The following is a 13,024-nucleotide window of genomic DNA, read 5'->3' as shown; positions in this document are numbered from 1 at the left end:
GATCAGGAACCAACCAGCTCTAGCTGTGAGTAATTTCCACAAGTCTCCAAACATTAATAATGAATCCCACAAGATCTTACAAATTCAATTGTCCTTTCCGAGGCTTGATTACGACTGCAACTCTGTCCCTTTTTATCATATTTAACACTCTGTCATGAAAGACAGTGTATGTAATGTTTAATGGCATGCTATGCCTTTAAATACTATGTAGGCAGGTGATGTAGGCGGGAGTCTAAGAATCATGGGAAATGTAGTTTAAACTGTGTTATTGGCTCCTGCAAGGTATAAGCGAGAGGATCAAGAGAGTGAAACCAAAAACACACACACACATTTTCCCACATTTTTCATCCTCTCCTGCCAGCAGCATTTTATCCAATTCAGGTTTTGTTTCCATCAGTTAATCTCAGCCTGCCTTCCTGCCAGAGTTCCAGTGAGCAGAATGCTCTCATCCCTTCCTTTCCACAGAGGAGGGGATGAAGGGTGGGATGGAGACAGAGCAGGAAAAGGAGGGGGTTGTACGTCTCCTCTGCATCAGTCTCAGCATCACTGCTTTCGTCACAAGAAAACATGCTGTGATGAACAACGCTTACAGGGGGAAAAAAATCAACACCATCATCATCATCAGCTCCTCCTTTTTCACCAGCATCCAAGGATCCGACGATTCTGCCTTCCTTGTTTACAGGCACTAAAATCTTCCTGAGACAGAAAGACCTTTCCCAGACATAACCTGAGCGAAGAGGACAGCAGCATCATCTCTGTTAACATGGGAAACCAGGAAGCAAAACAAAAGAGGGCTGCAGCTGCATCAAGCAATGAAAGCTACCCTTCAATAGACGAAGAATGGAAGGAGGGAGGAGGGGACGTGACAAAAAGGAGGGGGAAGAAACTCGGTAAGCATGGAGGTAGAGGAGCAGTCAGTGGTGGAGAAGGAGGAGGGTCACATGGCACGGGACCAAGCAGAAAAAAACACAAGTCTGACTCTAAGACCTCTGTTTTTTCCCTGCGGAAGAGAAAGGGCAATCAGAAAGGGAAAGGAGAAACATGCTCATCAGTGACTGGCTCAAAGGAGGACATATTAGCATTACAAAACAATGAGCCGGACAGCTCGAAAACACCCGATCTGTCTGGAGATGATTTGGGACAGTCAGACACCGAGGCTGCATTTCTCAACAAGAATGAGAAACTGGACCTGGGGAGCAGGGATGGAGACGGATGGAGAGGGGAAAAGCAACGGCTGAAGCTGAAAACCTCTCCCACAGAAGGAGGAGGACAGAAGAGAGGCAGCTCAGGGTCCGACACTGACATCTACAGCTTCCACTCAGCAGCTGACCAAGAGGATTTACTTGCAGACATTCAGCTCACGATAAAACTCCAGCATCTGCAGCATGGTGGGACTGTTTCAATCCTGGAAGCACATGGAGAGGGAGGAGGAGGAGGAGGAGGAGGAGAGGATCTTAGCTGCGGGGAAGCAACAGAGGTGAGAAGAAAGTTGAGTAATGGGATCATGACATTAAATTCAGCTGAGGTTCAAGACGTGACTCCCGAACTGGAAATGGGGTCTGATGCATTGTCATTCATAGAGCGAGGAACCCTGCTTGACTCTGTCAAACCTACAGACCTGCCGCTGGTGTTTCCAACCACACAGACCTCCTTCCACACAGAGCTGCAGAGACAGGAGGGGACAGAGGAGGAGCTGGGGACGGGTAAAGTGGTATTAGAAGGCTCTCTTTGCATTGCCATTGACACAGAAGACCAACAGGTTTTGTTGCAGCAGTCCCCTTTCATAGACATCTCAATGAATAATGCTGGAGGGGTAGCAGTCAGCCCAACCGACATGGAAACATCTAGTAACATCTTTTCTGAAATTACGTTTGACAGTTCAGAGAGGTGGGAGGAAAGAGAGGGTGAAACCCTGCGAGAGGATGATGTTGATCTCAGTCCTGCAGCTGCAACCAGCATTTGTAATTCCAAACCTGCAGAGGCCTTAAGCACAAGAATGTTTTTCAAAGAATTTAGAAGTCAGTTGGACTCAGATACCAGTGCAGAGTCCCTTAATGACTGCCCAAGTGCAGGTTCTGAAACCAGCAGTACTGCAGCTGCCTACACCAAGGCGCCTGTTTCTGTTCAGCACTGCAGGAGGAGCAGCACCTGCTTCACTACACCACCACCACAGGAAAGTCCTAACTCAGCTAAAAAGCTCCAAAGGTCCACCCATTCTTCATGCTCTTCCAACAACGCAGTGAAACCATATCCTCCTATATTTCCATCATATATAAAGACTACCACCAGACAGCTTACCTCCTCAGGACACCTCCCTGGCCTGTCTCCCTCCCACAGTCCACTGTCCTCACGCAGAACTCACAGTTATTTTTACAGGTAGGTCTGATGTTGAAGCATGTCAAATGTCAGTTTCCACTTTTTTAATCGTATTAAATTTCCTTCCTCTTGGCTTTCTGTTTTAGGAATCATTCACATCAGTAAGAACCATTGTTCGCTCTCCAGTTTGATTGATTAGATCTCGTAGAACATGGGTTCTTAACCTTTTTCACCTCGGGCCCCAATTTATTGAACATAAAGAGGCACGAGGCCCAGTCCGACATTACCAATATCTGGATTAAAAATGATAATTATTCTAAAGCTTGGTTTAATTTTTATTGTATTTACATTTAAGGTTGGGTATTGAAAGGGTTTATTTCGATACCGTTGCTAAATCGATACTTTCAAAATGGTACCGGTTCCTAAATGGTATTTAAAATGGTACTTTAAAAATAAATAAATAAAACACTCACACTCACCCAGAGGTTTATGTAGCAATGATTACTGCATTTCTGAGGCAAAGTCAAACTTGAAATTAACCAACATTTTAAAAAACAAAACAAACAAAACCCTTTATTAACTGCCTTGTCTGATGCAGGCTGTATGAAGTGCTGCCACACAGGATTTCTTCTTTCATCCCTTTCTTAAAAACATTTAAAAAATAAATAAATTCATGATTTATTTTATATAGTGCCAAATATTCTGTTTTTATTTGTATATTAATCAGATTAATATATATTTTTTTACATAAAAAATGACTGTTTTAATATCCCAGCATTTTGATGCAAAAACAGCAACAGGCCTAAATAAAACTGTCAGAGCAACTCAGAGAAAAAGAAGACACGCACATACATCTTGCTATATTTGTGAGGACTTCACTCACACACACAGTGTCATAGTCTGCCTCAGTCTGCACCCATTTTTTTTAAACACCAGGCAAAAAATGCATTTAAATCAGCTGAAGTTAACTTTAGAGCACAATTTGAAATGCACACCAAAGGAAAACTGCATCACAACTTTACTGCGGTCAGAGCTGACGTGATCTGCAGCGTCTGTCTGCTGCACGGCGGCAGCTCTAACGTAACAGCGAGAAAGGACCGAGAGCTTTTTGTTTTAATCCAGCAGGGAGAACAACAGAGGTGTTCTTCTATGCCTCCTGTGAGCAGTTCCAGCATTTTTTAAAAGAAAAACAACTCGGACACGCTAACTACAGTGCAGTTTCAAACCGAAAGTAAAAACATGGCGCTCACTGCGCTCCCATTCAAAGTGAAACAAACACACAGCTGTTCTCTCTACCACTCATAGTCCGACACAGAGGGCAGAAACAGCTAAATTAGACAGTTAAAACACATTAAAAGTTAATAACTCACCCTTATTGGTGTTGGCACTCTGTGGAGATTGTGCCGAGGCCGTCACAGTTAACAGTGAACACCAGAGGGCGCAATTAACAGCTTTCTTTGAGGCACTGAAATAAAGCACCGAAATTAGAGTTGTGTTTTGGTCTGAGTACTACCGTTGATCTTCGCCCAGTTGCCATACTGGAACCGAGTTTCGGTACCAAAATCTATTTACATTATAATGAAATTATATACTCTTACAGTTTAAAAGTAAAACTCCTGTCAAATAATCACAAGATGTTATTATGACAAACATTTTTATAATAACCTGCCCATAACAATTATTTGAAAAAATACAAACGTCAGTCAACAGACCACTCAGGCTTATCAACACAAATAATATATATTATTTAACATAAACAATAACAAAAATAGACAATTCAATAAATAGAATTGTGGGCATAAAATAAATTAATTAAAAATGTTTAAATGTTTCAAATATGTATAAAAAACGTAAAAATAAATTTGATAAAGTACAAATGAAAATATAGCCTTTTTTAAACTTCCGCATGGTAGAAACAGAAGCTGCTCTTCATATTAGTGACAAATAATAACAGTAACTACAGCTTTTTGACAAGTTTAAAGTTTCTTTAAAATACATTAAAAATATTGAAAAATAAACTACAAAAATAATTTGATGAAGTGCAAATTTAAAAAATGGTTGTGTCTGCAACTGTATTTGATAATGTTTTGAACTTTTAAAATACTGCATGACAGAACCAGAAGCTGCTCTTCATATTAGTGACAAACTTTGGTGTTTTTTGATGAGTTACTTTCATTTTTGCTTCTACTTTTCATTTAAAATAAGATTCCATTCTCAGCAGATTTCAAAGGTTCTTCTTCTACACATTAAAAAGTTGTTAAACATCTGAGTGGTGCACTACTGCTACTAGTGGTGAGAAAGTGTATTGCACCTTATTCAAAATCAATGTGGTCCCARGGCCCTCTGCGGCCCAAAGTTAAAAACTGTTGTTCTTTTGAGGCCCTCATGGTGGCGCTCGTGGCCCACAATTGGGCCGTGGCCCATAGGTTAAGAATCTCTGTCTTAGGGCACAGCAGCACTAACAGGTGATTATTACTATAACTTACTCTCCCAAATCATCATCATATTAAGAGCACTTACTCACAATTATTGAAGCACCATTATTACTATCATGTTCAAAATTTGTTTTGCATCTCGAACACGTGGCTTGATTGGTAACATTGTGTCTTGAATTATGCTACAGGTAAGTCCCACAATATAAAAAAAATTGAAAAAAAAAAAGACTGCAGAGTAGAAGTAATTAAAACCATGCATATTTACAAAGGTTAGACTTTTGTAATCTTTTTGTGGTTTTTACAGAATCATACTTTAACTTTTGAGTTTTACAGATTTTTCCACTGAGGGCCTGATTTATCAAGATGGCAAATAACCATTACCAATACCATGCACAAATTAAAAAATAGTCTGTGGTAAAAGTGGGCATGTTGCATGCAATTTACCACCCTAAGAAAATTAGGATTTAGTGTGTGTGTCTGATGGAGGCAAGTCAGACACAACAAAATTCAGTGTTACAGAGTTTTTAAATAGAACAGGGGTCGACAACCCGGAGCCACATGACTATTTCTAGCCTTAAAGCCTTATTAGTTTAATTTTTATTAGTTTTATTAACTTTTTTGTTGCACAGTAGTCTTGAATGTCAATGATACTTTAACTTCAACTTAAAAAAAGATTTTTAATAATTCGTCAGTGAAATCATGCATCACAGACCTCGTGCCACAGTGCTGCTGCAGCTGTCCAGCACACAGGTGAGCAGAGTTTACTGACCCGTGCAGAGAAGTATGCTCTAATTTTCACTGTCTTAAAGGGGACCTATTATGCAAAATTCAATTTTTAAAGGTTTTTTTTTACTCAACTTTGGGTATGTACTTCTTAAGAAAACAGTCCTAGGACCAAAAAATGCACCCAGGGGCATATTTACTGTAAGTAAATGTATTATTAATGTATATTAATGACAAGTTTTATATTTCAGTTATTTTGTGATGTCACAAGCCATTCGACAACCCACAGGAACCTGCGTTCAGCCGTTAGCAACCCCCGGGTGAAACTCCACCTCCTCAGTATAAAAAGCCGTCACGGTTGTTGTTGTGTAATGCGCAGCTCAAATCACAACAAGCCGCCAATAAGGCAATGGGTAGAGTGTTGGACCGGAGAGCAGGAGACCAGGGTTTGAGACCGGCACGGACACTATTTAATTAATTATTTATTTTTGTTCGTTATGAACACATTTTCTCATGTACCTCTATTGTTTAGCTTATTAAAGCCTTGTTAAAGCCTATTTGTTCGAGTTTCTGAGGTATTTTGGCATATTATTTTAGAGGTGAAGCTGGGGTTAAATCTTTTTTATTATTCTTTTTCATGGATAATCTAATAAATAAAGTAAATAGATTTACTTTGTAGTATTTTAATGCGAAGAAAAAAAGAATAAATTTAATAAGTGCATGAAGAACTGATGTCTGATCAGACACTGCAAAAATTAGGCTTCTAAAAATAAGCTAAAATACTAGATTTATTTATTCCCTTACTCTTTTCATATTAATAATAATTAATAATCTGCAGTTTGACAGTTGCAATTGGTAAGACTTCTTGAAGTAAAAAAAAAAATTCAGATTAACAAGATTAATAATCCAACGTATTCTGATCTTGTTTAGTATCGGTCTAAAAACAAGATCAGAAAATACTTTTTAGCTGATATAAGACTGTAAAACTTGGTTAGATGAACTGTTTCTGCAGTAAAGTGACTCTACTGCTCAAAAACAATAACAGATTAAATAATAGGGATGAGCGAGTACACCACTATCTGTATCTGTTCAACCATCTAAATTATCTCTATCTGTATATCTGTACTTGGAGTGGGCGGGGCCTAAATCAGAAGTAGGTGTGGTTTAACCTGAAGTTGGCAGGGATTATATCTGTTCATTGTTTTAAGTCTGAAAATGATATGGATTGATCAGAAGTTGCTATATGCATTATTTTTTTATGTTATTTACAGAACAGCTTCGAAAATGAGATTCAAATCAATGTTTTTAATCACAAAAGTTAAAAAATAATTCATGTTCTGAGTTTAAAAAAAGCTTGTTCTGTAAATAGTTTAAGTGCCTGAATGAATACAACTCATGCAGTCGTAAATTATGAACTACTGAAGTGTGCATGAACAAGAATTGTCACTCAATACAACTTTTTATTTTATGATCAAACTGATTTTTTTGTGTTTCAGTGTATTTATTTTTACTACCTAATTTTCTTGGCTTTTTTCCCCACACACAAAACAACGTTAATGTTAAGGTGTGTGTGTGTGTGTGTGTGTGTGTGTGTGTGTGTATGAGTGTGTATGTGTATGTAGGTATGTGTATTTTTATATATGTATATAGGTATAGCTTTCAGCAAGGCCATAATCATTGTAATTATATACGTAGATATGCATTTTTGTGCTGTGGTTTTGTAATCTTTGTTTTTGTAGGTGTGGAGCCAAGATGTCGGGTATGCTGTCTAGTGTTCTCGATATATACTGCACATATCTTATAATCTCTCTTTCACTCTTTCTCATTACATTTTGTTTTTTTCCTACTTTTTCTTTTTCTTCTTAAAAAAAGTCACTGATGATGAAGAAGCTAAGATACTAATATTCAGTTCTGCTTTCTACTGAAGTTGATAAAAAAAAGGATGATCACACTGCTCCAGGGCCTGTCTTGTGTGCGACTTCTCTTAAGAAGAAGAATGATGACTGGTTTGGGTCTGGGTTTAGGGTCTTCATTTTCAGCTGGTTGTTGGCTGGAATCCTGTTTYMGTTTCTTGTCTGCTTTCAGAAAAGCCCAGTTAGGATAACCGCACTGCTCCAGAGCCTGTCTTGTGTGTGACTTATCTTTCTCCCTGGCTCCTGGGTTTGTAGGGACACTGTCTGCTCTGAGGTACAGAGTTCTGATGACTCCTAACTTGTGTTCCAGTGGGTGATGGGAATCAAAATGCAAATACTGGTCTGTATGGGTGGGTTTGCGATACACGTCAGTTTCCTACATCTTCCTTCCGAATCTGAGACATCACAGTCCAGGAACGCCAACCTGTCATCTTTTACATCCTCTCGTGTGAACTTTATATATTTATCCACAGAGCTGGTGTGATCAGTCAAATGCTGGACTTCCTGGGATTTAATTTTAACCCAGGTGTCATCAACATACCTGAACCAATGGCTCGGTGGTGTCCCTGAAAAGGACATCAGAGCTCTCTTTTCCACCTCCCCCCATGTACAGTTTTGCAACAATAGGGGAAACTGGGGAGCCCATAGCACACCCATATTTCTGTCTATAGTATTGCCCCCAATATGTGAAGTTGGTTGACTCTAGGCAATGTTTCAGGAGTCTGTGGAAAGAGTGGTTCTGCTGCAAAGAGTGGTGTCTGAATTTAATCTTACATAGACCAAATCCACCGCCTTATCAACAGGAACGCACGCAAGGAGTGATGTGACATCAAAGCAGACCATAGTTTCATCCGTCTCCACGATGACATCCCTCACCTTGTTCACAAAGTTCATGGTTTTCTGTATGTGATGATCTGACATGCCAACTAATGGACCAAGTACTGACGCTAGATATTTGGAAACATTGTAAGTGACAGAGTTATTCATGCTAACAGTAGGTCTTACCAGTACATCCTGTTTGTGAATTTTGGATAAACCAAACAGACTAGAAGTAGCCTCACCTGGGTACAGTGCGTGGTACAGAATGCGGTTAATAGCCTTGTCCTGCTCTGACTTTTTCAGGCACTCTATCAACTTCTTCTTGTATCCACTTCCTGGATCTCTTTTCAGTGGCTCATATGGGGTCTTGTCACTAAGGAGTGTCATAACCTTCTCATGGTAGTCTTTCTGGTTCAAAATCATTGTGCACCTTCCTTTGTCTGCTGGGAAGATGATGATGTTCTTGTCCTTGCTGAGGGTGGTGAGAGCGTCTCTCTCTACTGATGTTGGAAGGTGGTGGTTTGGCATTGCTGAGACAGGCTGAAACTTTGTTTCTAAGTTGTTCTGCTTCAAATCCTGGGATTTTGTTGTTGCAAATGGCTGATCCTGTGGCTGTGATCATCTCAACCAGAGGAATTCTTCTTGGTGCGACCGCGAAGTTCAGTCCTCTGGACAGAATTTTGGTTTCTGGCTGGGTGAATTCTCTGTCAGATAAATTCTTCACCCACTTCTCTGTCTCCCTGGCATTTGCCTGTGCTCTGGTGTGTTGTCCCACCTTCTGTGAGTTGTTGGAATTACAAAGGGACCGTCGAGTTGTCAGTAAAGTGAACTTCTTTTGTTGTCCGGTCTTGGACTTAATATGCTGAGCTAAATCTGCCTTTTCTGTAAAATCCATAACCTGCTGGAATGTGGTCTGATCCAGGTGTTTTGTTAATTCTTGTCGGATATGTTCTTCTTTGGCTTCTATAGCTTCAGTGGTGAAGTTGGTCTGTCTTACTTGTTTGTTCAAAAGCTGGGTCTGTGCCCTCTGTAGGATCTTACCTGCCCGTTGTCCATCAACAGATGATTTAAGTTGAAGGCTTCTAGGAAAGATACCACTCTGTCTGCAATGAAGATTAAATCTCAGGTGGTTCCTGTAGTCTGCCTTATTTCTCGCCATTTGCTCAAACTCTCGAAATAGTTTCAAGCAATTCTGGCCATAGTGGTTCAAAATGTCCTGATGCATCTCAGTAATCCTGGTAGAATAATCAAAAAGAAAAATAAGTAAGTCCTCTGGATGGGTTCTTCTTTAATGAAAATTGTGTCTCTTATCCTACACTCATCTACAGGTCAGGACTCTGCAGTTTACACTCATGTATAGGCCAGCGGTCACTCTTTCAGGGATGAAGATGTTCTTATCCTTGATAAGGGGCGGCTGTGGCGGAGTGGTTAGGGGAGTCGTCCTGGAACCAGAAGGTCACTGGTTCGATCCCCCGTCAAGCCGTCTCAGTCGTTGTGTCCTTGGGCAAGACACTTCACCCACCTTGCCTACTGATGGTAGTCAGAGGGTCCGGTGGCGCCGATGCATGGCAGCCCCACCTCTGTCAGTGTGCCCCAGGGCAGCTGTGGCTACAGTGTAGTTTGCCATCATCAGTGTGTGAATGTGAGTGTGAATGGGTGAATGTCTGTTAGTGTAAAGAGCTTTGGGGGTCTGGAGGGACTTGAAAAGCGCTCTATAAGTACAGTACCATTTACCATTGATAGAGAGGAAAGTTGGTTTGAGTGAGGAGTAAAGAAAGCCATCTTTGTGAAGAAAAACTGTCCACCATTAAACAGGGGTGAAGGTTTTCTTGTCCAGTTGTCCTCCTCTTACAATGCTGTTATTGCAAGTATGACGCCACCTCCTGTGAATAGCATCAAGACACTTTATTTTCTTTATTTTTTTTTATTTGAAGACTATTTGGTTTAAATTTAATTGTTTGTAAAAAGGGACAGATATTAAGATTTTTTTCTTCTTCTGCCACCTTTCATTTATGATTTGTATTTTTATTATGCATAGAATTTATGTTGTTTTTTAAGAAACTGATAAATGATTGAATGAATAAACTAAATTGAACAGTCAATTCTGTCTCCACCAGTGTGCCCCAAGGCTCTGTCCTGAAACCCTTCCTCTTCAACATTTACCCCCTTCCTCTACGTCTTCTGCAAATTTGGTGTCCATTTCCAATGCCATACTGATGACATGCAGCTCTACTTGTCAATCAAACCTAACTCTACACACCCACCCTCCATCCTCACTGAATGTCTAAGTGAGCACAGTCACTGGTTTTCTGATAATTTTCCAGTGATAAAACATAATTCATCTTCGTTGGCACTAAAACCTCCCTTTCAGAATCACAACATATTCTCATCCCTTATATTAATTCTGTCCTATCTCCCTCACCTTAGATCTGTGTCATCCTCAACACCACTCTCCTTCACTGCACACATCACAACAATGTTACTAGGTCTGTTTTTCATCTCAGAAATTAACTGTCTTTGTCCTTCTCTCAGACCCCTCTGCCCTGCTCCACTGCAATACTTATTCATAGCCTTGACCCCTTGGATTGATTACTGCAACCCTATTTTTTCTGCTCCCTAACAAATCTCTTCAAAAGCTACAGATGGTGCAGAACTCAATTGCACATGTCATCACTCAGACCTCCTCCCATAATCACATCACCCTGTCCAGCACCACTGGTTTCCAGTTAAATTACACATTGTCTTTAAAATTCTCCTTTTCACTTTCAAAGCTATCCACAATTTCCCCCTCCTTACATATCTAACTTTCTACATATCTTCATCCTATCTCGCTCTCTCAGATCCTCTTTTCCTTAAATCTCCATGTACCCTCTGCCCACCTCTCCACCACAAGGAGCAGGGCCTTCACCTGCTTTACCCCTCAGCTCTGGAAGTCTTAACCATCAGAACTAAGAATTACAACTTCTTTAAATTTATTCTGCTCTGAAATCACATTTCTTTAAATTAGTATATCCATCTTAACTTCACTTTAAATACTTCCTTCTGTAACTTATTCCTGTTGGGCTTGGACTGAATTTGATTTTACGCAATTTTATGATTCCTTTTGTGCTGTAAAGTTTCTTTCCTGAAAGGTGCTTTAAATAAATTAATTAATAAATTATTATTATTTTTCTTATTATTTAATCCCATGACCTTAAAACCACAAAGTCATTGTTTAACTCCAATATGTCTAACTGTGAAGTTAAACATTTTAAGTTAAACAGTTGTTAAATTAGAACAATCTAAATTTAGAAGTGATTTGTAACCTTGACCTTTGACCCAATGACCTTAAAATCACTAAAAGCTATTGTTGACCCACAATCTGTCTAGACTTGAAGTTTGACCATTCTAAGTTAAACCATTGTCAAACTAGAGCTATCTTAACATAGGGGTGACCTTTGACTTTTGACCCCATGACCCTAAAACTACTAAAAGTTATTGTTTATCCACAACCTGTCTAGACTTGAAGTTTGACCATTCGAAGTTAAACTGTTGTTAAACTAAAGCTACCTTAACATAGATGTGACCTTTGACCCCAAGACCCAAAAGTAACTAATATTCATAGTTGATCCACAACATGTCTAGCTCTGAAGTTTGACACTTCTAAGTTAAACAGTTGTCAAACTATTACTATTTTAACACACGGGTGATCTTTGACATTGACATTTACCCCTTGACCTTAAAGTCCTTAAAAGTCTTTGTCAACCCACAACCTGTTTAGACTTGAAGTTTGACATCTCTAGGTTAAACTGCTGTCATACTTGTGCTATTTTAATATAGGGGTGATCTTTGACCTTGACATTTGATCCCATGACCTTAAAATCACTAATAGTCATAGATGACACACAACATGTCTAGCAGTGAAGTTTGACACCTCTCAGTATTACTGTTGGCATAATAGAGCTAATTTAACACAGGGGTGACCTTTGACCCCATGACCCAAAAATCGCTAATATTCATAGTTGACCCACAACCTGTCTAGTTCTGAAGTTTGACACCTCTAAATTAAACTGTTGTAAAACTAAAGCTATTTAAACATGGGGTGAACTTTGACCTTTGCCCAATGACCCTAAAATCACCTATATCCATAGTTGACCCACAGCCTGTCTAGTTGTGATGTTTAACATTCCTAAGTTAAACTGTTGTCATACTAGAGCTATTATTGGGTGACCTTTGACCTTGACCTGTGAACCTAAAATCACTAATAGTCATAGTTTATCCACAACCTGAAATTCGACATTAAGTTAAACTGTTTTCAAACTAAAGCTTTTTTAACAAAGGGCTGACCTTTGACCTTGACCCTTTGACCCCATGACCCTAAAATCATAGTCCAATGTAATTTCATTGTGCTCTGTAGGCATCATCATCATCATCATCATCATCATCATCATTTTGAGAAACACCCATTGGTCAAAACTAGCACCAAGTGGGGTCCTCATAGGCTAAATGACACACACTTCATGTGGTGTGTATACTTGCAGTACCAGCGTTGTGGGGTTAGGGGTCCCTAGTGAGCACACACACTTTTCCATAGTTATGACCATGTGGGTCCTTTGAAAAAAACAGCAGTAGGCATGTCAGGAGAGGCTCCCAGGCCACTTTAGAATGGTTTCCCATGTGGGGCCCAGGTTTTTGGGCTCCACATGGACATCGGGCCCCACATTGTTGGTGTGTTTCCTGTGAGAGGGCCCCACAATGTAAGTTATGCAAGTGCACACACACACACACACACACACACACAAACACACACACACACACACACACACACACACACACACA

The 13,024-nt window shown here is 39.8% G+C and overlaps 1 protein-coding gene across 1 annotated transcript in view; it reads left to right on the top strand.

The window, feature by feature from the left end:
• Positions 1-451: 451 nt before the first annotated feature.
• Positions 452-13,024, top strand: part of LOC106526098 (formin-2) — a gene marked incomplete at its 3' end in the record, with an annotated part of 66,801 nt that continues 54,228 nt past the window's right edge. Inside the window, 1 exon segment of the mRNA XM_014020584.1 lies at positions 452-2,376. Coding sequence (XP_013876038.1) covers positions 764-2,376 — 1,613 coding nt within the window.

The sequence above is a fragment of the Austrofundulus limnaeus genome, unplaced genomic scaffold (assembly GCF_001266775.1).
Source record: "Austrofundulus limnaeus strain Quisiro unplaced genomic scaffold, Austrofundulus_limnaeus-1.0 Scaffold259, whole genome shotgun sequence".
Lineage (NCBI taxonomy): Eukaryota > Metazoa > Chordata > Actinopteri > Cyprinodontiformes > Rivulidae > Austrofundulus > Austrofundulus limnaeus.
This window is presented reverse-complemented; position numbering and strand designations above follow the sequence as displayed.